Here is a 25,820-nt window from a genome sequence, read left to right as displayed (position 1 = left end):
TCCTTCCGATGCAAAGCCACCATGTACCCGGCTGCTGCCACCACTAACCCCCAGCCGCTGTTGGTGCAGGGAGACTTTCTTCCCCTGGTCACCAGCAGCTGCTCAGCCAAAGCCCTGTGGACTGGAGGGAGAGACCTGACCACTCCAATAGCACACCTCCGGCCTTAACTACAGCCTACTACAGGCCTGCCCCGGGGAAGACCAGGCCGGGGGGCTCCCACAGTGGCACCCATAGCAACAAGAATTTACCCCTGGCAGAGCATATTAACCCATGGCATCAAGCATTAAACCCATATCAATGAGAATGTAGGTAAGTGGAACTTATGTGGCATAATATGTAATTATGGTATTAGTGTGTGGCATATTGTGTAATGAGCATTTACGATGTTTGGTATAAATGTGTAATGAACATTACGACATGTGGTATATGTTATGGCATGTATAAATGTAATGGGCATTATGGCGTGTGTACATGTAATGTAATGGACATTATGGCGTGTGCAATATTTTTTTTTTTTTTTTTTTTTGGGTGCACGGCTTCGAATCGCACTGTCCCTGTTATTAGTATATCTGTCTCCTACAATTTCATCCTGGCTCCTAGATTTTATAGAAATTTGTCGAGCCCTGCCTTACACCATGCAGTGTCTTATCCACACCACAGATTCAGGAAAACACCAACCTGTAACAGATACAGGTTAGTGCTTTCCTTTAAGTGTGGCCCAGCTAAGATTAGTATATTTCTCCTTTTAGTATGCCCTGTTGCATGATTATGTTGTCTCTGATTTCACCACCTATACTAGACGAAAGAAGTAAAATTTACCCTGTTACATTTTTCATTGTTGGTTTGTTGAGGTGCTTTGAGATGCACAATTTAAGAATAATGTTCCTGGGTGGAAACAAAAGCCTTTTGTTCTTCCAAAAAGGACACTAACATATTCAGTTAGCTGAAGGACTAACTGTTGCTGCTCGATAATCACCAGTGGGTGTACTTAAAACAGATTTTTTTTTCCCTGGAGCTGTGAGCAAATATCCACATTAAGGCCCTTATTCTGGTTGGTGCGGTAATATCCGCGTGCGTTCGTGCCACCGATGTTTTGTGTCTGCGCATGTGCAGAGGCGTCTCTGCGCATGTGCGAGCGGGGCGTACGGCCAAATCCCGCATGAAATGTGAACACTCCGAACAGGGGGTGGAGAGGGGCGTGAAGGGCTATTTGGGCTCATTACCATATGCATACGCCTGGAGAGGGGTGTGAAGGGCTATTTGGGCTCATTACCATATTTCATGGGCGTTCCCATGCAAACGCTGGGCGTACGTATGGTAATGCGGCCGTGCCGCACGTGTAGGGGGCAGAAATATGACATCGCCGGATGTCAGCTGCCCGCCCAGATCCCTGCTTTTGCACGGAAAAAATGTCCGTGTGGTCTGAGGTTGCGGGAGCTGGTGGAGCACTCGGTCCTACATTCTATGGTCTGTGACCATCGAATGATGGGGGAGGTTCCCTGAGATGGAGTAAGGCGTATTCCATGAAAAATACACGTGCGGTCCGTTCGGCCAGCTTCTTACCGCGTACGGACGGAGTTGGCGATCCATATGGAAGGCGGGGTTTCGCACGCACGGTCCTGGCCGCATATTCGGATCCGGCCGCACCGATCAGAATAAGGCCCTAAGTGCTTCCACTGGGGCTTACTGCGCAGTGTAGTTCCATAGCTGTGGCCCCTTATCTTGGAAGCTATAAGCTATTGCCTATGGAAATTGCCAAATGATTGAATAGCTTTGGAGGTTAAATGTAGAAGTTACAGCCACATGGAAAGTTTTGCGGCTAATTGTTGTCCCTGTCTCCCCCCCCCCCCCCCCCCCCCCCTGGTTTTGGTATTTTAGGTTTTAATGTTTTGTTACTAAAGTGTGTATTTTCTATTAATCTTTGCCATACCCTCCAACTGTATTTTTTTTTTTTTGACTGGTACAGTCAAAAAAAGTTCTGTACTGGCCAAAAGGCTTTGTCCCAGTTTTATGGGTCTCCAACTATCCATTGAAAGTATAGAAAAGGGAGCGTAGCCATGTCTCATTTACACGTATACAAATTCACTTTCCCATTTGTACCGTCTTCTACCCTTGAGATGTTAGAAGGTATGTCTCTACAATGGAACCGGGAGCCTGGACAAGATTATGCGGGCAACATAACTGTATCATCCTCTCTATTTGATAGTTGCAGAATTGTTTTGCCCTGATGCCAGCCATGATGAGCAATGGCAGGGAAATTGGGATCCAAGCTGCATTCCGTAAGGTCTAAAGGGGAAGTCGCTGATGATGCGCAGGAGTGCACGTAGACCGCAACATCAAGCTACACACTGGATGATATTTAGATCCGTCTAAATCTGCAAAATTGTAACCATTGTTTAGTGCATACAATCATATAGATATACAGTATGTGTGTGTCTCCGAAACACTACATCTTTCTCTCTCACACATGCACAAACACATACATTACTAGAGACAGGATTATATGCAACAAAAAAAGCTTGAAATATGCATGCAAATATGCATGAAAAATACTTAAAATATGCATGAAAAGTGTTCAAATAATAATTTTTAACTTATTTATTTAAAAATCAGCATACAATTAGGTGTAAATAAACCTCAAAAATAGGCCCACAGCATCTGCAGATGTCAGTATGCTGGCTGCTACAGCAAACTGCAGCGTCCAAAGCTCTTCTTTCATCAACTGCACGGACCCTCATCTCCAGCGCCGATGGATCAAATGTCAGCATAGCGTGTGAGGGCGGCGCAGTGGAAGGCTCCCTCCCTGCGCCACAAACTCACTGTGACACAGCATTTTCTCCACGCCACGGGATGTCACAACCCTTCTGCCCTCCTCCTCTGCTGCAGAAGTCTGTCTCTTGGTGTAAAGTCACAGGTCAGGGGCAGGCAAAGGTTCAGGAGCTTCGTAATGGCATCTGCCCTGACTGACTTTTATCACATGGATTGGCAGCCTAGAGCAGTGTCCGACATAGTGTCCATCAAAGGTTCCCCACTCTGCGCACATATTGCCCCAGCCTGCACACTCTACCACTACCTGGCCAGCAGCAGCAGGGCAAAGCAGTGCTATGACTCGCGGGTGGAAAGGGGGCAGGCCTAAAATATGCACCATCACTGGATTTTAGGTAAAATATGCAATAACCAGTGAGAATGGGCAAAATATGCAAATGCATATGCAAATATGCAAATGCATATAATCCTGTCTCTATACATTACTATTGTATGTACTGTATCTATCTTTGCAGGCTGATTTATACATTGGGGAAGGGGTTCAGAACGATTTACCTACAGATAATCACTTGACCGACATTGTTATACCAGCAGGGTGTAAATACAGATGGACAATATACCGACAGGTAATTTAATAGACAGTTGAAATGCCAACTTTCAATATACCGACATGATAATGCCGAACATGTTAAAATGTCGACACAATTGTAATGTCCACATAGGCACTGTGTTAGTATGCCATGTCCCCTTGCATGGCTCGCCATGCTGTGCTCGGCAAACTAATATTTTCTATTTGTTTGCCCACTGGGATGGTATGTATGAAGTAGTCTATTTTTGTGGAAAAAATCATGAAAAACTTCAGTATTTGTCAATATTTTAGCTGTTGGCATTGTGATTTGCTTGTGTTTTTATACCTATCAGTTTTTTTTATGTTGGTTTTTCGATTGTCGGTGTTCTGTACCAGTCTGTATTTCATCTGTCGATAAATTAAATTAACTACATAGGCAAAATGGGAAATGTAGCTCCTTCCCTGCTATGTATCCCTTCAATGTGTCCAACTTTCCAAAAGAATGCATAAAAGTACATACACACATACACCCACCCTATATACACATTTTTGTGCCTACAGTGTCCATTAGTAATTTAAGGTCATCATGTTAGGTTGTTATACTCTTGCCTTGATACTTTGTTGCATGACCTGAGCCATTGAAATAGCCTGTTGTGTGAGTAGATGGGTGTGGATCAAAGGATCGACAGTCAATAGGTCGACCATGAATGGTTGACTTGCACAAGGTCGACACAAGCAAAATGTTGGCATGAAAAGGGTGACCATTGACATTTTTTCTCTGTGTTATTTCACATTATTACACATAACTTCATGTATGGACCTCTATGGTTTAATTTGTTTGCACGTGTCGATTGCTTGGGTTGTTGCTGACACTTGATAACAATTTAATTACTACCGCCCCATTACAAATATATTTACGGTGACAGATGTTGATGTTTGTTTTTACCTGCTGTATATGCAGCCAATAGTCTCACTAGCACAAGTTGAACACCAGTTACTTGTAATTCTGTATATGAAGTTAAAATGTATTTTGAAAAGATCTGTAGCAGCCAATTCAATAACGCTAGAACAGGCATTCCCAACCACGGTCCTCAAGGCACACCAACAGTGCAGGTTTTAGTGATATCCAGGCTTGAGCACAGGTGACTTAATTAGTATCTGTGGGATTTTGATGAAACCATCTGTGCTGAAGCCTGGATATCACTAAAACCTGCACTGTTGGTGTGCCTTGAGGACCGTGGTTGGGAATGCCTGCGCTAGAGAGTAAACTTCCCCTTTAGTCACTAATTACCAACATAGCCTGGGTGTACAAGGATTAACTTGTATTGCTGATGCTGCCACTGGAGAGAGTAGGGACCTCGGCAGATAAATGCAAGGTTATGCATCTTGGGAGACCTAACCAGTGTGCTAGTTATAATCTAAGTGGGGTGGCATTGGGTAAATCATAACTGAAAAATGATCTAGGAGTCCAAATTAACAACAAACTGGGGTGTAGTGCTCAGTGTCATGTAGCAACAAATAAGACCAACAGGATACTAGCCTATACAAGAAGCATGGAGACTAGGGACTCAAATGTAATTATGCCACTTTACAAGGCATTGGTTAGACCACATCTAGAATATGGAGTACAATTCTGGGTCCCACACTATAAAAAGGAATTGGGATTGTTTATGCTGGAAAAGAGACGTTTAAGGGGAGACATGCTTAGCATGTACAAATATATCAGGGGCCAATATAGGGAACTGTCAGGCGCCCTCTTTGCTTTGAGGAAAGAATCTAGGATACGTGGGCATGCGTTTAGACTAGACAAAAGAAGATTTTGTACCCTTAGAAGATTTTTTGACTTATTTTTTTTTTTTAATGGTCAGGGCAGTTAAATCTTCTCGGAGAGACACAATAAATACATGTAGTGTAGCATATAGATTGTACACTAACCATAGGTTGAACTTGATGGAGTATGTATTTATTCAGCCTTAACTACTATGTAAATATGTAACTTTTTTTTTAAATACACTAAAACCTCTAGTGCCAAGTGATGAGACCTAGCACCCAAATATGTTGCCACAGTACATAGTTTAACCCCTTCAGTGCTGTGGTTGCCATTAAACACATCCAGCTACAATGGCATTCCCCTGGCTCATTACATAGAAGCAAACAGCCAACATCCATTACAGAGGCAGGTTTGGCATCACATCAAACAGCTCTACCTGGCTTTTTAGAGTTAAAAGGTGGTCCATTCTGTAGGCTTTCCATCTGTCCAGCACGTTTCGGATGCCAATTCGAGCCTTTTTCAAGATTGTTGTGCAATGCTGATCATGGACCTCTGTGTTTAAGGTCCCTGAATTCATATTGCTGCTCAGTGTGTGAAGAGGGCTTCCAGCGGTTTGCTTAACTCTGCCACTATCAGAGGCTGGAAGAGCTCCATGCAGTGCATGTTTGCATTCCATATAGGAACAGAAGAATATCTGCGTATTTCACTTTCATTTTCATGAAATGTAGTATTACAATTTTAATCCCTGTTGAATATGTCCATAAATGTTACTAGCGGGCTTTTAGCAGCTGGAATTCCAATGTAGGGAATATAGGGATTATGGACATCCACATGAGAGAAATGGGGAACCCAATGACCAATTTCACCCAAAAAGACAAACGAGAAATTCTGCAATGGATCATGAACAAATAGACCACCAAAGGGATTTTTTAGGGGCCCGACCAAAAACACAGAGATGGGATTTGCCCAATTACCAACGAAACAGGGACACACCCAAACGACAAAGAGAAAGAAGTGCAGAGGATCTAGAGGAGGTAGGGGCCTCAAAAAGAAATCTAAAATAAACATCAATACCCCCAAAATACCATGTGTATTTAATTTAACAAATAAAACATTAGACGATAATCATTTATCAGTCCTACAAAAGGGGCTTAAATTTAGTCCAACCAGTGAGCCGAATATTTTCGACTTATTTGTTGAACTGAATCGCTTTATTCGAACATTATGCCGTCAACGTTTTTTTGCATCAAGAATATCAGAACAACAAAAAACGAATTCTCCCATTATTTTCTTGGATGATACAGATAAAAATGCCTTGCTAGATCTAGAAGATTTGTGGGATCAAAATCACACTGATGTAGGACCAATACAGATTTATGATACAAATCGAACCCCAAGTTTCCGATTTCAGAGGAAATCGGAATTTTTTCCAATCACAGCTAAAAGTTCTAGTATCGAATCATTTTATAAAATAACATTAGAAGACTTTAAAAGTTTATGCTCTAAACAACACTCCTCCCAATACAAATATTCGAATCTCACTAAAAAAGAAAAAATCGCCCTAAAAGAACTCCAACAAGACAAACCATTAATAATCAAAGAGGCTGATAAGGGGGGGGGGGGGGGGGGAGTTGTACTCATGACTCGGCAGTATTATTTAGAGGAAGCACACAAACAGCTTCTTGATACAAAATTCTATATCACCTTAAAAAATGATCCCACAAAGATATATCTAGACAAATTAAAAAAACCTTTTGGATGAAGCTCTGGACTTGGGGGTCACGTCTAGGGATGAATACTTATTTTTATTACCCACACACCCCATCACTCCCACCTTTTATTTTCTTCCCAAAATACACAAATCGCTCACCTCACCTCCCGGGCGTCCTATAGTTTCTGGTGTTAATTCCCTCACAGCTAATTTATCACAATATGTAGATCACTTTTTGCAGCCTTATGTTCACACCCTTAAGTCTCACATTAGAGACACCATGGATCTTCTGGATAAAATCCAGACAATATCATGGCAAGATGGTTATGCATTTCTAACTTTAGATGTTAGTGCCCTGTACACCCACATCCCCCATCAGTTGGGTTGTGAAGTGATACAGCGAAAATTGAATTCAGATGACAACTTGGGTAAAGAACATAAGGATTTCATATTACAAAGTATTGCTTTTATTTTGGCCCATAATTATTTCACTTTTTACGACACATATTATTTACAGGTGATGGGGACGGCCATGGGGACCAGGTTTGCGCCCAGCTATGCCAACCTATACATGGGCGAGGTGGAGCAGACCCATGTGTGGGACGGCGGCTGGGATGCGAACCTGGTCTTCTATGGCCGTTATATTGACGATTTGATCGATTTGATTATAATTTGGAATGGGGATCTTCAATCAGCCACTAAATTTGTTAATTCACTCAATAATAATAATAATTATAATCTAACTTTCACCCACACATATGATTTGGAATCGGTTAATTACCTAGACGTGGGGGGCGTGGCTTGGACGAGCTAGGAGCAGGCAGCATTTCTCTGGAGCTCCGGCATCTTATCCTGTATATTATCCTTTTTTCGACCTGTAAAACGGCTCTGAAGCTGGTGCTGCTGTGCGAACATCTACCTGACCACCTGGTGCCCCTGCTGAATCGCTGCCTCGGTTTTTACCCGCTGCTCCGGTCCCTTCATTTGCTGCGGCCTGCTGCTGCTCCGTCACTCGCGGCCAAATATCCTGCAAAATACGAAGCCCTACTCCCGGGGGTGAAACGGACTGGGGGGCTGGGGCTGGTGCCCTCTCCGGAGAGGCTTGGCGGGAGAAGCGGCTAGCGGTTCCGAGGTGACCTGCTGCCGCGATCCGCACGGAGAGAACCGGCGCCATCTTGCCTGGCTCGTGTAGCCGTCGGGCGGAGGGGCTGTGTGTAGTTTGGCACGAAGCCTGCTACTGCCAAATACTGCGGGAGTGACCTCACATTCCTCTATTGCCCTGCAGCACTTATACTTAAAGGACCCATGTTGGCGTGAGTGGAGTCGGCGATAACCTACTTGGCGCGCTGACACCATCTTTGATCTGCACATGCACCTGGCTGCGGCTCCTCAAATACAGCTTAGCTTCTAGTGACTATACTATCAACTCCTACCTACTTCTGCCTCCTGCGAAGCATCCTAAACAAGCACCAGCTTTGTTAAACATGGACTCCCTTATACAACAGATCCTGCAGGAGATAAATGCAGCCTCTACTAGATTATGCCGGCAACTGGATGATCTGAGGGGAGATGTTTCATCCTCCCTGACACCCCTTGGGAATCGGGCTGTGATCGATGTGGGAGATGTCCCTAAAAGCATGGAACCTCTGGCCTCCTCTGCCATAATACTGGAACATAAAACCCTGTGTACTGATCGGAGGGGGGTTCTATCCTCTTTACTTCACTACAGAATATGCGAAACTCTGCCTATGAGGGAGACATGCGGGTCTACAAGTCCTCCGCTTTATCCTGATACGGGTATGTTTGCTGCAATGGACTCGTACTTCCCTACTGACCTACACGTGCCTGTGACTGATTGGAATGTTGTCCCTGCCTGCTCCGATGAAGATACAACTTGCCTCCAGCTTTTTGCTAAGATCCTGAAGACTATGGCTGTCTCCTATACATGGTACCATACGTGCTCCAGATATCATCACAGATGTCTATGCGGGACTAACTTTATCTACAGTAATCCCATCCTGCTATATTACGAGACTGTGAGATGGCCAGTTTAGCACTGTACTTCCACCAAATTGTTATTCCATCTTATATATGCCTTACTACCTTCACTCTTCATAGTGCTTATCCAAAATGTTATTATATCCCTGTTATCTGTTTTACATCCTATTATGCTTTGCTGAGATGCCGGCGGCTCTTATTGTAATGTTGCAAGCTGGATGGAATTCGCTATCTACGTGATGTGTCACTGCAAGCTGCAGGGCCTTCACTTCTCTTGTTACCTGTGTTAAATATCTGCAAGACCCTGCTTCAATAATCGGAATTAAATATAAAACTCTGCTTTATTGTTTTATATGTGTTGTTGCCGACCCAGGACTGTATCGCTCTCCTGTAATGGTCTTGCCATCGGTCTGGACTTGCTCGCACTCCTATTATGGAACTTATCCTACATTCACACCTGCTGATGTAAAGATCCTGACCCTATAATCCCTTCCTCTCCTGGCTTCGAGTGTTGCCCAGACTGACAAAGTGTATACCATGTGCCACACTATAATTTTGCGATATCTCTTGAGGCTTCCTATATATATATGTAACAATTTTTTTTTTTTATATATTTTCTCTTGCTGTCTGCCAATAGATATCTATTTCAATGTATTTAGGGTCGCAAGTTTATAGCCCTCAGTATTTCTCCGTTGTTTAATACCCTGATAGGTTCACATTTTTTGGGGAGGGGGGGAGGGAGGGAGGGAGGGAGGGGGGGGGAGTTCTTGTAGTTTAGTGGGTTTTAGAAAGGGTAAATTAGGTTTAGGGCTCCAGGTATTCCCAGGTTGGGGGTGGGACATACAGGGTGGGGGGTTATTGGGGGGTTGATTTGGTCCTTTTGGGTATACTTGTTTATTTTATTTTTTTCTCCTAGTCGATTAGACGGCAGCCGGTTGTGACGGGACTTTTCTTAGCTATTCCTGATATTTATGTTGACGTGCATATTTCCATGTGCCCGTGTGGCGCCTGCGGGCACTTGGGGTATCATATATATGTAGGCCAGAAATGCTACTATTCTTATATCTATGTTGCAATTCATATTGTCAATATTTTTTCTGTGCATTCTGTCGTACCAATATGCCAGCATCCTGCCGCAGGCCGGCTTTGCCTACTATATTCTGTATGTCATTGGGGGTTTATGTGTTATTTGTTTAATTTGTAAAAAACAATAAAAATTATTGAATTTAAAAAAAAATTACCTAGACGTGACCCTAAAGATCAGTGAAAACAAAATTCTATCATCTAACTATGTCAAACCAGTCAATACTTATTCCTATATCCACTATAAAAGTGCACATTATGCCCCGTGGAAGACAAATATTCCTAAAGGCCAACTAATGCGCCTTAAACGCAATTGCACTGAGGAACAAACTTTTCTAAATCAAGCAGCCCTTATGTTAGAATCCTTTAGAGAAAGAGATTATCCGGAGGAACTACTGACAAAAGCTCTTTCTGAGGTAACTAAAATGAAAAGATCGGATCTCCTTAAACCTAAAAATCCCTTCAAGAAAGAATTAATACATAAACCAAACACTGAAATAGCTTTTATAAGCAAGTATAATAATTGTACAAAGGATATTAAAAATATCATAACAAGAAATTATAGAGTACTCCAACAGGATAAAATATTATCAGACATAATCCCCAAAAAAACAATAATTATATATAAGAAAAATAAAACATTAAAAACCTTATTAGCTCCTAGTCACCTTAAGAAAGAAGAACAAATAAACATTACAACAAAACATGATACAAATTGGCTTACTGTAAAACCCAAAGGATTCTATAAATGTGGAAAGGGAAGATGCACTATGTGCACTTATATCCCAAGACGAACTCTGTCAATCAATATATCACCATCGGAACCTATATATGAACTTTGATCATTTATCAATTGTGATTCAGACTACATTATATATTTAATGAGATGCGGATGCGACTTGCCATATATTGGCAGAACAACAAGAGCATTACATGTCAGATTCATGGAACACCGCAGGAACATAATGAAGGGATATATGAAACACAGTGCATTACAAGCTGAAACATCAGTGTAATCCCACTTGCCTTACGATAATAGGTCTGGAACAAATTTCCAACACCTCAAGAGGAGGAGATAGATTTAATTTGTTATGTAGAAGAGAAGTTTTTTGGACTTTGAAATTTAATTCCCTTCATCCTGACGGTCTAAATGAGACCATTGAACTAAATGCGGTCTTATAATTCAAGAATTGTTGCTTATCTTTCATGTATGTCCCCCCCCCCCCCCCTTATTATTATATATATTTTTCATCATTTTTATACCTTTGGTTTATTTACTTGTGACATTATAATACTGAAATGTTCTTCTGGAGATACGCATGTCTATTGCGGAGTGTGTCTCTTACAGTGTAGCATAATGGGAAAACCCTAGAACCTGTTCCCCTAGAATATATAAATGTATAAATAAATGAACTTAATCAAAGAATTGTTTAGAACTACTATAAGAGATGAATATATTACCATAATAATAACCTTTTCAATAATTTCTCTGTTAATAATTTCTCTGTATTTATTTGACAAATGCATGATATATTCTCGAATGAAATCCCGTTATATTTATATATTTTTTATATATATTTTATATTTCTTATGTAAACGATAAAAGGAAAAACAAATAGTCAGAGATACCAATTGGTTCAAATTTCTAATCCCGAACGTTGCTAGGCAACGTTAGAGACGCTATCAACGTCCTGGCCAAACAGTATCTAGGCACTGTCCCCCCTTTGTGACGCGGAATCCATCTGCCAGTACTGTGAAGCCAGATACGCGGATGCGCCTTTTTTGTGACTGGATACACGTTCTTGGTGCGTGACACGCAGCGGAACGTGATGAGGTCACACGGGCACTATCTCCCTTGCCCGACACGCTTCCGGGTCACGTGATGATGCCATGTGACCGGACTGTGTTGCTGGGCAACAGGTGAGACGCTGGCTCCGGACCGCATGGGGATCCCGCCGCTCCACTCACTGATACCGGCAATCGGTGACGGACGGCTGACTCCCTCGCAGTTCGGAAGCTGGCACAGATAATATCGTATGCACAATGTTTTTTCTCTGATTAAATATCTAGAAACCCCACTTCAGACCTGATCAACTAGGGTCCTGTGATTCTATTCAGCCAACCACAATAGAGGAGGGCTGAATCGAACTGTCTTCACTATGAATGCACACAATTTGATTGTTTTTATCACTTCGAATTTTATGATTTTCCGTAATAAATATAGGACTGCCTCCTTTTATAATAATATAAAGTATTTTTATGAAATGTATGTATGATTTTGATATATAAGTGTAGTATTACCTACAAACAAAGGGCGGTACTCACACAGGTGAGAGGACTAATGAGATCCCCATAGTGGTATAAGAACAGCTACTGTTGAGACAGTTAGCACTTGCTCCTGAGGAAGCCGGACACCTAAATAACCGGAGAAACGCGTTGAGCTCTTTTAATCAGCAGACGGGGTACCATCCATCCAGCGGACCTACCCATCCCTCCCTATAAGTTGGCACCAATCTACACCGAATCCTTCTAACGCTGAGGCTGTGGGATTTAGCCTGGTCCCTCAATTTGGATATCGCGGTGAGCCACATATAAGGGGAACTGCGCTTATGGCAACACAAAGCACTGGGAAAAATCTTGGTCCAGCTTAAAACCCTTGGATTACAAATTCTTCATCTAAAATACAAGGAGGATCAAGGATGGTAATATAATATATAATATACCCTATCAGCTGCTATCTGACTTTTTAATCAATTTTTTATACCACCCATTGGTGGATAAGACTGAGCCCACTCACCATTAGTCCCTTTTTAAAGAATGCATTAAATGTGAATTAATTTGTATATGTATGTATTGATTATTTGTTATATTCAAATTTTTTTTAGTAAACCAACAATTAATTATATACCGTCCTATATTGTTGTTTTTTTGTCTCAATCAACCAGCGCCAGTACAAACCATATTCTTTTCCCGGAATTCCAATGTTAGTCTATTAACCGTCATAATCCCAATTTACAGGGGCTATTCTCCCTCGTGAGTATCCAAGACCTTTATAGAGGGATAATAGAACCTGTGGCGAGCCACCGAGCCTGCAACTTGGATAGCACAGTGAGCCTGCAAGGGGCTTCTTTGCACTCGCCCCACTGTTGGAGTACCGGCAGCTGGGATTCCGACATCGTCCTACTGACCGTTCCATAAAACGTCTCTAAGGGCAGTATTCAATTAGGCCAATTTGCCATGTTTAACGGCAAATTTGTGCTATTTTTACCTCGGAAGGTGATTTTTTTTGTGTCAGAAAGTGAATCGCCCTATTCAACGTGCAATTTTTGCCGTCTGCGAACAGTGCATGGCGGACAATTAGCCGTCTGATAGTCTCCACAATTCGCTTGTTTTTTCAATGTGATTCGCCGTGAGTGTATTAAATGAGAAGATGGCGAATTGCTTTCTAAGTGATTTTCTCTGTGTGTCACCGTGTAGCAATCGCCATCTTTTCATGGTGAAGTGGAATGTGAACTTTTGAAATAAAGGTTTTTTTTTTTTAAATTTGGTGTAAAAAAATCAGGAATTTTATTATGTGAAGGGGCATGCTATTTTTAATTATGTGCTTACATCACATTAATTTCTATTTAATTTTAAAAAAATATATATTATTTTTACACATAACAGCCAGCAGGTAGCCGAGAGCCGCTCATTACATATATTCACTGCAATTGATCATTACATATGCACGATCGCGAGCAGTGCTAGCGGCTCCTACCCGGTCCCCTGCTAGCTCTCCCGGGAGGCAGCTTGTGCTGCCTGGGTCCCGGGGAGCCCTCCTCCCCCCCACATACATTCTGGGGCAGGCAGGGAGACTTCCATCTCCCTGCCTGCCACAGTCCCCCGGCTCCCTGCGGTGTGCAGGGGTTAAGATTCGCCGTCAGGGGCAGCGAGCCCCTGCTGCATTGAATAGGGGGACAGGGAGGCCTGGCAGCGAAGGCTCCAGCCCTCTGGAACACAGCAGCGAATCCTAAACAGGATTTGCTACACAAGCCGAATACTGCAATAACTGTGCAGAGTTTGTATATTCACCCCATACTTGTGTGGGTTTCCTCTGGGTACTCTGGTTTCCTCCCATAATCCAAATATATACTGGTAGGTTAATTGGCTCCCAACAAAATTAACCCTAGAATGTCTGTGTGCGTGTACATGTGGTGGTAGGGAATATAGATTGTAAGCTCCACTGGGGCAGAGACTGATGCAAATGTTCTAATAGTCTCTGTAAAAGGCTGCATAATATGTATGCGCTATATAATGTTAATAAATAATAAGTGGCAGAGTTGTACAGCCTACATAGTGTACATCCGTGGTATCGTTAAATTCCTACTTTCAAAAATAGAGAAGTTGAGAATTCCCCCTATTCATGAGAATTCCTAACTTTTATATTGATTTGATGTATTTTAATAGATTTAATTGTTTTAAATCAGCAACATGTTGTAATGTGTGTAACTGTCAGTGAACCCCAGCACTATTCTCATATATTTTTGTCACAAAAAAATTGCTGCCACATCGATATGAATTGTGATAGATGGTATAAAGGAAACTCCAAGCAGCATATAAAAGTGAAATGGATGTTAGTGTAAACAAACTCGCCATGCAGTTTTCTTGGCTATTAATGTGTGCAATAAGCCACGCAAGCATTGCTAAGGTATGTATGCGGTGTGTGTGTCTTTTTTTAATTTTAAAATAGACAATGATTTCATTCATTCTTGTAAATGTGAGTGTGGAAGGAATTGCACAAACTACCTGTACAGAAAACAAAGTTTGTAAATTCAAGAGAAATATGTTTTCACTGTTCCAGAGTAGAGCGTCCTATTGTTGAATCGTTGACCTGATGATATTCTTTTGATTCCAAACTCATGCAGTACATGCATTATTCTGCATGGTTCAAAAGTCTTTCCTCCAGTTACCTAATGTGCATCATTAAAGACAAAAAATGGTTTAACAACATGTTTTATTATTGTATTTCACTCTTTGCAATAAAAACAATTTAAAAAAAAGTCAAAAAATTAAACTTTGTGCCCGATTGTAGAAACAATTAAATTGCTCCATTGGGCAACATCTAGTGGCATGTGGGGAGATCAGCAATTAAATTGAACCTAATATCTCTTTAAAAGTAGCATATGTGGGTGCCATAACAATTAAAAGAGTAATAACCTAGTGTTCATGCTAGGCTGTTTTAGCAGGGCTGCACCCTGGCTGATCATTAAAGGAAAATAAATGTTCCCTGTTTCTTCGTCACCACCCCTCTAAAACAGCCTGCCCTCTCCATTGCTGGTGCCACATAAGCATGCATCTATTCAAATTAAATGGAGAGCTTGGGGGAATACCAGCACCTAAGTGGGTGTTGAACACCCCCTCCCCCCACACAAAGGTGACGTTGACAGGCTGTCAATACAAAAATGAAGTGCCATTGAGCCCTGCATCTTACAACACTAATAACAACTGAACATCATAGTGTAATCAGAACTGTGATGGCCAAAAATAGTCACAAAAGCTCGCACAGTTTCAGTCAAATCTTTCACGTAACTAACTATATAAATACTGGCTCCTAACCAAGAGAGAGAAATCACTGAGCGAACTATATAGATCTATTCTTGGCATATGGGAGGTCTCATTTTATGTATATTTTTATACGTACCATTTTTGTAAATGCTGCTTTATTATTTTGATAGACACTAATGCAGATAAAGTATCCTACTCTGGATCAGAAGGACCCAATTCAAGAAATATTAACATGTTGCACAGTGAAAGATGCAAAATAAGTGAAATCACCTACAGAACTTAAATATATAAGGAAGAGCTTCTTCCAGAATCAAATCAATATTGAAAGATCATTGGCAAACTAATCATTCTATATACAGTAACAAGCCAGACTACTTAATGTTCAACTTGTTGCCGTGAGAATATAGGGCCTGAATCAGAGGTAGAGGTAAAATGTTCGTGCCGATGTTTGCTCCATTTGTTGATGTATGTCTGATTTCTATCGGTCATGTTAATTTTGTACATGGATTGACCTTAAACAAATGTGGGGATTAGGGGGGGGGGGGATTTTGTGCAGTGGCAATGGATAACAAAAGACCAACTCAGTGGATACAGACTTGCAACAATTGGATCCGGAATATTGGTGGTGGTGGAACATAGTGGTTCTTTGCGACCGCTCATCCAGCCTAACCGGACAAAGAAATCATCTTTCTAGCAGCTATAGACATACTGTTGCAAGCAGGTGTAGTTATACCGGGTTCCAGAAGATCAGCGTGAAATAGGTTTCTATTCCAGTCTTTTTGTTGTGCCGAAGCCAGGCGGCTCTGTTCAGCCCATTCTAAACTTGAACTAATTCATCTTTTACCGGAAATTCAAGATGGAATCCGTCTGTTCAATTATTCACGCTATCACTAGATATGAAGGATGCATACCTATATGTCCCAATTTGTGATCAACATCACCAGTTTCTCTTCAAGTCACAGGAATATCAATCGGCTTGGACATGGTCTTCTAGCCTTTACCTTTTAATGTGCATGTCTATCAATTTATTTCTTATATCTTCAAATGATGCCCTCCTTTACTCTAGTTGTGGTGCACACAATTATGCCATGCTGCATTTAAATAGGCAGAATGTCTAGTTTGAAATATCACTGCAGTCCAGTTATTTATTATATTATCTAACCATACCAACCAATCTGTCTTTGATTTTCGAATATTTTTGAAGAATAAGCAAACCTGTTTCAGTTTAAAGATTCTTTTGCTTTATGCTATGATATGCCAAAGACGTGTACAGGAGATAGTTGCTTTTAATGAGTTGTGAAGGTGTTCACATTTGTGGGAAAGATAATTAATTACATGGGGGTTTGAGAGGGGATTTGCCTACATGAAACAAAGTGCAGGAAAGGAATTTTTTAAAATATGTTGTGTGGGCATGCTTAATGCAGGGAAATGGTTTGCCCTATCAACTGACCTAATTAGTCAGCTCTTGGGAGATGTCAGGCTATTCTTTCACATTTTCTAGATGACATGGATTATATACCATACAACTGAGCACTGTGCAAATGCTGGCAAAGTGCCGTTAAGCAAGGTACCAGGTTTCATTTTAAGGCTGTGTACACACGGGGGCGATTTTGTGTAATACCGCGGGCAATATGGTCGCTGAATGACCATATTGCCCATGGTGGGAATGTGCACCGGCGATATATCGCCGGGTGCGCGCTCCCGTTTTCTCCCCCATAGTGATCGCTGGTCGCAGGAACATGCTCCTATGACCAGCTGATTTCCACTCAGTTTCTTTTTCATCAGCGACCATCTCTGGTCGCTGATGCAAACAGGACACTGAGTGATATATATCGCTCATCGCGAGCTATCTATCTATCCGTGTGTACGGGGTTTAAGAGTGGTAACATGCTTTTATTTTCCTAAATCTGGGTTGAATTGGTGATACCATTATTGAGTTAAACTGAACTGCACAGTTAGTATTCTAGCCATTCTGTTAATGGTTGCCTTCATTTACAACCCGCTTTTGAGATGTATTACACCCCCAATCAGGTCATTTAACTTGGTTTTCTGATAAAAAAAAAACCTCCAAATAATTATTTTATTGTTTTGTTTGTTCTTCTTTTTTTTTAGGACCCCAACGAAATGACAGTTTGAAAGCTGTGGAGGTATTGCCTATTTTAAAGGAAAAAGTTGCATATTTATCTGGTAAGTACTGTATCTTTTTTCCCTTTTTGTTTTATAAGTATTTGAAGCAAAAATGAACTTTCAGATACATTAATCTGCAGTGAATAGATGTGAAATATAAGCAATAGTGTATGTACGTTAATCTTATAGAAGCACAGTTTGTACTGCTACAATAATGTTATACCCTTTCTCTTTGTAAGTTACTAAAACAAAGTAAACTTTTACTTATAATGCACTACATTCAGTGCATTTAGCTTATAGTCCTGGAAGTGGTGACTGGCAAGAGGGAAGACCATACAGAAGTAGACAAATTCACCTTTTTTTTTAGGTAACATTTTAGGACTGCATTGCAACTTTTTCTAAAGCTTATATTTAACAATATATACAGTATAGATTTTTGAGTAGTTAAGAGAGAACATTGGAATTGATTACAATTATTATTAACTCTGCAAACTAACATAGAGCAACATTGAGGTTCTTAGTATACTTTTTGCCCAAATAATACCAGCCCACCAACCAGTGTCTCAGGTGAGTCCCTAACACTAAGATTTAATTCTCGGGTGCAGAACCCCACCAAGCTCAGCCATCACAAGGCAGAACACTAGAGGCTAGAGCAGTGGCTCCCAAACGTTTTTTGAATCGTGTCACCCCTGAATATTTCTCATGGCCCCTCATTCTCATTGATTCAATCAGAAAAAAATATCTAATTTCTAGTGTCAGTTATTTGGTAATGGGCAGGAATCACTTCTGTATGTCTATAATGTGCCTATTACATTGGTCATAAATAATTTTGAATTGGTCCTGGACTACCAATCCAGGGCACCCGTGCAAATCTTCCAAGCCACAGCGTACAGTTTGGGAATCAATGGCCTATAGTGTCAGAAAGTGTTTAAAAAACAAACTTGAAATATTTGTTAGGGAGTATTAAGCTGGGCATACACTAGGCGACATCTCCCCTCGGAGAAATAGCCTTCGAAATGCTCTTGAATTGCCAGTGGGGAGAGTCACATGCGACATACTGCATGCCATCCTTTTGCATGCAATATATAGCATGAAATCCCATCAGAGTCTAGTAGATTGCTTCTGCAACCGGTGTGACTTGTAGGCTCCAGTGCAATGTACACGGAACCGTGTATTGCATTGGACCTGCTGTCAGTCACATGCAATTTGGGCACTTTTCATGCAATTGCGATTGCATGTAAACCACCTTATAGTGTATTACGTGTAAGACATAAATTAGATAAATATATTTTACCAATGTAACCGTTAAGTGCTAAACTAAAATGTTCAATAGCGATGCCCTTATGCAGCCAGGCCACACCAACTCAGGGGATCCCCAGCTTCAAGTCACAACCTTTCCCAATTTGTAGTCTGTGTGAGCTAAAGACCCATGCTAATTTTAAGACAACCTTTGGCAGGTTGATTTTAATTAGATTTTCTTCATTTCTTTTGAGGGTAAAAGTTTATAATACTGTCTAGAATATATATATATATATTTTTTAAAGAAAATTTATATATAATTTCTTGGGTTTTGTTTAAGAATATTTGAAAAACAATCTTGGATTTTATTACAGTACTTATTTATATATGTAAATGTAATCTAGATATACAGTTTGTATATGCATACAAAAAGCCCTGCCCTTACTAGTACAAATCTGAATAGTGACACAACAAAACAAATGTGAAGTCTTTGGTTCATTATGCGACATTTAAATTCACAATCCTAAAGCATGATCATTTATTATAATATTGAGTAAACTACTAAAATAATAAACTGGAGGTTTTCATGGAATGCCGTATTATCGTGGAGATAGTTATTACCAAGGTTTATATGGAACTAATGGTACTTGTGTAGTTTCACGGCGGCACTTCCCAGCGGATCGTATGCAAATCGCACCCCCCACTATCCACGTCAGCCCAAAGCGTGGCGAGCGCAGTACGTGTCCTCCCGACCTGTTCATACCCCCACTATCCATGTCGGCGTGGAGTTGATGTTATAAAGTGTGGCGAGCCACCGAGCCTGAAGCGTGGCGAGCGGACGCGGAATACACGTCCAGTAAACAGTGTCCGCTCGCCACGCTTCGGGATCATTTTCAGTATCCCCTCGCTTCAGGCTCAATCAATTCTACGCTGACGTGGATAGTGGGGGTATGAACAGGTCGCAAGGACGCGTACCGCTTCCCCTCGCGGGGCTCGCCAGGCTTAGGGGGTGACGTGGATAGTTGCGGTGTGCTAAATAGCATTGAATATCGAATCGTATGCAAATGGCATGAGATATTTGCATATGATGCGATCCGCAGGGAAGTGCCGCCGTGAAACTACACAAGTACCAAACTAATTTAAAAAGAAATACAGGTTGAGTATCCCGTATCCAAAATGCTCGGGACCAGGAGAATTTTGGATAACGGATTATTCCGTATTTTGGAATATTTTAACCCCTTCCCGACATTTGACGTATATTTACGTCATGGTCAGGATGTACTTCCCGACACATGGCATAAATGTACGTCATGCCATTCAACTGTCACCGCGTCTATAGACGCGGTGACAGAGGGACGATGTCTGCTGTCCCTGACAGCAGACATCTTCCCTCATTGCCCAGGGGGGGCAGCGATGCCCCCGCCCATCGGCGATCACTGTGATTGGCTGTTCAATGTGAACAGCCAATTACAGCGTTTTCTGTGTACCGGCGAATAACGTTTGCCGGTGACACAGGGATCGGTGGTGATTGGTGCTGTTAAGTACAGCACCAATCACCACCGGGTGTAAGGGTGACACTGGTGTCACCCCACCTCACCCCACCTGCCCCCAAAAGGCTGTGATTGGTCCGTCGGAACGACGGACCAATCACAGCCATTACACCACATAGAAAATACCGGAGACAGCTCTGCAGCCGCCATTCCGGTCAGGAACAGCGTGCAGAGCGGTCTCCGTGCCCATCTGTGCCCTATACTGACCTGATCAGCGTTGGTGGCATCCGTGCTGCCAGCTCCTGTGACTTCCTGGTGCGAGTGTTGCTGCTGCTGCTGCAGCAGCGTCATTGTGTCAGAAATTGTGTGATATAATTTTGTTTCTGCTGCCCCCTGCTGCCCCCCTTTTGTGCTGATTAGTATAAACTAACTGATCAGCACCTTTTTTGGGGTGCAGGTTTTTTTTTTTTTTTATATATACCCTGTCAGGTTGCACCCACAGTTGTGTGCCTGCTGCCCCTCACTGCTAATCAGTGTTGCATCACTGATCAGCAGGTTTTTTTTTTGGAGAGTGCTGTGGGGTTAAATTGTTTTTACACCCACGGTGCTTTTGTGGGTGTCCTGTGCCCGCTGAGTGCTGATCAGTGACGTACATCACTGATCAGCATTTTTGGCACAGGGTTGATCTAATATTTTTTTTTTTGATCAAATTTCTGTTGCCTTTGCCTCATCAGCAGTTTTTTTTTTTATTTTTTTTTTTTTGGAGAGTGCTGTGGGGTTAAATTGTTTTTACACCCACGGTGCTTTTGTGGGTGTCCTGTGCCCGCTGAGTGCTGATCAGTGACGTACATCACTGATCAGCATTTTTGGCACAGGGTTGATCTAATATTTTTTTTTTTTATCAAATTTCTGTGTCCTTTGCCTCATCAGCAGTTTTTTTTTATTTTATTTTTTTGGAGAGTGCTGTGGGGTTAAATTGTTTTTACACCCACGGTGCTTTTGTGGGTGTCCTGTGCCCGCTGATCAGTGACGGACGTTACTGACCAACATCTGTGCTCAATTTTTGGCGCAGGAGCTTTTTTTTTTTTTCTTTTAACTTACACGTGTTAAAGCACTACATACACACTACATACCCCCCGTGTTGAAATAAAGTTTGTACCCCCCCTACACTATACACTACACTTAAAAATAATAAAAATGTCCCAATCATCGCAAAGACTGTTTTCAGCGGAGGAGGCATATGCCCTTCTTGCCTCTGACACTGACACAGCCAGTGAAGTAAGCGATGAATTGGCATTTGTCTTAAGCTCCTCTTCCTCCTCTAGTGATGAGGGACCCCCTCAAAGACGCCCCCGTAGAGCAGCTGAGACCCCCCCCCCCAATGATTGATCTCGTATGGACCCCACCACCAGACAATTTTGAGCCCCAGGTTCCTGAGTTTTTGGCCAACCAAGGAATCCAATTTGATAGTACAGGCCTCAAAGAAATTGACTTTTTCAAAGTCTTTTTCTCTGATGATTTTATAAATTTAATGGTGGACCAAAGTAATTTATATGCCCAGCAGTTTATTGCCCAAAACCCCACGTCATCATTTGCTAGGTGGACCCCTGTAGATGCAGTAGAGATGATGACGTTTTGGGGTCTGGTGTTACATATGGGCATAGTTAAAAAGCCAGAAATTAGGCAATATTGGAGTACAGATGTTCTGTACAGCACCCCACTTCATCGTATGGCCATGACCCGGACTCGTTTTGAGACGATCCTTAAATTTTTGCATTACAACGATAATGCACAGTGCCCACCCAGAGATGATCCCACCTTTGACCGGCTATTTAAAGTCAGGCCGGTCATTGATCATTTCAGCGCCAAATTTGCTGAGATGTACATCCCCCAAAAATTCATTTGTGTAGACGAGTCACTTATACATTTTAAAGGAAGGGTTAAATTCCGCCAGTACCTTCCCAATAAGAGGGCAAGGTATGGCATAAAAATGTATAAGCTGTGCGAAAGTACCTCAGGGTACACCCACAGGTTTAGGGTATATGAAGGGAAGGACACAAGAATTGAACCGCCAGAATGCCCCCCCTCCCTCGTAGGTGTTAGTGGAAAGATTGTCTGGGATTTAGTGCACCCCTTCCTGGATAAGGGTTATCACCTCTATGTGGATAACTTTTACACCAGCATCCCCCTGTTTAAGGCCCTTGGTTCAAGAGGTACAGCAGCTTGCGGTACTGTGCGCAAGAACCAAAGAGGCCTCCCAAAAACGCACGTTGCCCAATTACTGAGAAAGGGTGAAAGCAGGGGAATATGCACCGAAAATATGTTGTTGGTCAAATATAAGGAGAAGAGGGATGTCCTTATACTGACAACAATTCACGGAGACAGTACCACCTCCGTCCCTGTACGAGGTACCAGTACCCACACCTCAAAACCTATTTGTATCCTTGATTACAATAAGTACATGGGCGGAGTGGATCTTTCAGATCAGGTACTGAAGCCGTACCGTGCCCTGCGGAAAACAAAAATCTGGTATAAGAAGCTGGCCGTGTATATCATCCAGATGGCACTGTATAACGCTTACGTACTATTCCGTTCTACCAGCCAGACGGGGACATTTATGCACTTTCAAGAGGAAGTCATAAATGGCCTAATATTTGGGAACCAGCAGGCAGAGGGCCCCAGTACTTCTAGTACTGGCCCCAGTACTTCTAGTACTGCCCCCCGTATTGTATCAGGGCAGCATTTTCCTAACGAAATCCCCTCCACTGGAAAAAAGGTCAGGACACAAAAAAGGTGCAAAGTTTGCTATAAAAAGGGAATACGAAAGCAAACTATTTTCCACTGTGAAACTTGCCCCGACAAACCCGGCCTATGTATGAGGGAGTGCTTTAAAATATACCACACATCTATGGATTATTAGGTTCATCATTTCACCGTGCTTCGGGGGTCTTGCTAATGCGACATAGCACCCACCATTCATTCCACCAGAATCTGTGCGGCAAAATCCAAATATCACTCCTTCCCTTCTGAGTCCTGCCATGCACCCAAATGGTATTTTTTGGTCACATATGAGGCATTGCCGTACTCGGGAGAAATTAGGGCACAGATTTTGGGGTGCTTTGTCTCCTTCATTCCTTGTGAAAATGAAAAATTTTGAGCCAGAACTGCATTTTTGTGTAAAGAAATGTAATTTTTCATTTTCACTGCCCAGTTGTACCAAAATTGGTGAAACCCCTGGGGGTTTAAAATGTACACTATACCCCTAGATGAATTCCCTGAGGGGTGTAGTTTGCAAAATGGGGTCACTTGTGGGGGGGTTCCACTGTATTGGTGCTTCGGGGGTCTTGCTAATGCGACATAGCACCCACCATTCATTCCACCAGAATGTGTGCTGCAAAATCCAAATATCACTCCTTCCCTTCTGAGTCCTGCCATGCACCCAAATGGTATTTTTTGGTCACATATGAGGCATTGCCGTACTCGGGAGGAATTGGGGCACAGATTTTGGGGTGCTTTGTCTCCTTCATTCCTTGTGAAAATGAAAAATTTTGAGCCAGAACTGCATTTTTGTGTAAAAAATGTAATTTTTCATTTTCACAGCCCAGTTGTACCACAATTGGTGAAACCCCTGGGTGTTTGAAATGTACACTATACCCCTAGATGAATTCCCTGAGGGGTGTAGTTTGCAAAATGGGGTCACTTGTGGGGGGGTTCCTAACTTTTAGCATCTTATGGTGCCTAGAAACCTACATGGTGCCTAAAAAATCATCTCATAAAAAGGAGGCTCCAAAATCAAGTAGGTGCTCCTTCTATTATGAAGCCTGTGGTTTGGTCAACGTGCACACTAGGGCCACATATAGGATATTTATGAAAACAAAAGAATTGGGGGAATCAATTTTTAGTCACATTTCTCTAGTAAAATCTACTGTGTTCCTTTAGAAAAATGTATTAAAATTGAAAATCTGCAAAAAAAATGAAATTTTCAAATTTCACCTACACTTTGTTTTAATTCCTGTGAAACACCTAAAGGGTTAACAAACTTCCAAAATGCGGTTTTGAATACTGTGAGGGGTGCAGTTTTTGAAATGGCATCATTTATGGGGGTGTCTCACATACAAGTCCCTCAAAGTCACATCAGAACTGAACTGGTCCCTAAAAAAATCAGTGTTTGAAATTTTCTTGAAAATTTGAGAATTTGCTATTCATATTTTAAGCCTCCTAGTGTCCAAAAAAATTAAAAGGAGGTTGAAATAATGATGGAAACATAAAGTAGACATATGGTCTATGTTAGTTATTAACTATTTTGAGTGGTATGATTATTTGTCTCACAAGCAGAAAGGTTAACATTTTGCAAATTGCAAAATTTTCAATTTTTTTACGACATTTTGGTATTTTTCACAGAAAAACACAGACTGTATTGACCAAAATTTACCACTAACTTGAAGTACAATGTGTCACGAGAAAACAATCTCAAAATCACTGGGATAAGTAAAAGCAAAAAAAAGTTATCCCCACTTAAGTGATACATGTCAGATTTGAAAAAAAGGGCTCTGTCAGGAAGGCAAAAACAGGCTGTGTCGGTAAGGGGTTTATATTTCAATGATGTATTTTGAAGTATCTTGCATTTATGCTGTATAAACACATAAAATACACACAAATATATTTTATTTGTTCAAAAAACAAGGTTTCAAAACATGAAACAAAATTTGTGTACTATCTCAGATATTGAATTTGAATGCCAAGCAATCATTTTCTTGTACATATATAGTGCCAGTTACATATCATGTCCTCAGTAGTGCTGTTACAAATGTCCCCAGTGAGTTTTTAGCTAAACAATTTTTTTTTCCACTTTCTGGAAAGTATGGTTTTCGGAATAATTCGGATAACGGATATTCGGATACGGGATACTCAACCTGTACATGCTTTTGAACTCTATTGGCTACATTTGCAAGCAAGTGTCTTCACTGCAGAACATTGCATCCCTTGTGTGTGGGATTGTCTTATAGGTAAATTCAACTTTGTCACAGGCATACGTGCAGACTATCTCTCTCTGCTGTAACATCCACATGCTTTTGAACTCTATTGGGTACATTTGCAAGCAAGTGTCTTCACTGCAGAACATTGCATCCCTTGTGTGTGGGATTGTCTTATAGGTAAATTCAACTTTGTCACAGGCATACGTGCAGACTATCTCTCTCTGCTGTAACATCCACATGCTTTTGAACTCTATTGGGTACATTTGCAAGCAAGTGTCTTCACTGCAGAACATTGCATCCCTTGTGTGTGGGATTGTCTTATAGGTAAATTCAACCAAATATCTGATCTGTGTAAATAACAACAGTACCTTGCCTGTGTGTAGTGAGGCATGTATTTTTTATTCTAAAAGAGATCTAGTGTCCTGGAATGCCAGAACTGTTTTTGTAAGCCACTTTTATTGCTCTGTATAGCAGGGGGTGGGGACTGAGGGTGTAGATTCTTCCAATTATTGGAAATTGGGAAGAAGGCATTGTTAGAGTATATTA

At 41.6% G+C, this 25,820-nt stretch overlaps 1 protein-coding gene across 6 annotated transcripts in view; it reads left to right on the top strand.

Moving 5' to 3' along the window:
* The window catches only part of TRIO (trio Rho guanine nucleotide exchange factor), a 270,904-nt gene that overhangs the window by 9,161 nt on the left and 235,923 nt on the right, over positions 1-25,820 (top strand). For all 6 annotated transcript variants that reach the window (XR_014474954.1, XM_083188252.1, XM_083188251.1 and 3 more), the window contains exon 2: positions 17,555-17,629. Coding sequence is in view for 5 of the 6 variants with exons in the window: in XM_083188252.1 (XP_083044378.1) it covers positions 17,555-17,629 (75 nt within the window). In the remaining variant the exon portion in view is untranslated. The remainder of the gene's footprint in view (positions 1-17,554; positions 17,630-25,820) is intronic.

Source organism: Crinia signifera, chromosome 5 (assembly GCF_055691185.1).
Source record: "Crinia signifera chromosome 5, ASM5569118v1, whole genome shotgun sequence".
Taxonomy (NCBI): domain Eukaryota; kingdom Metazoa; phylum Chordata; class Amphibia; order Anura; family Myobatrachidae; genus Crinia; species Crinia signifera.
Note: the sequence above shows the minus strand (reverse complement) of the source record. Positions and strands in the feature narration are given on the sequence as shown.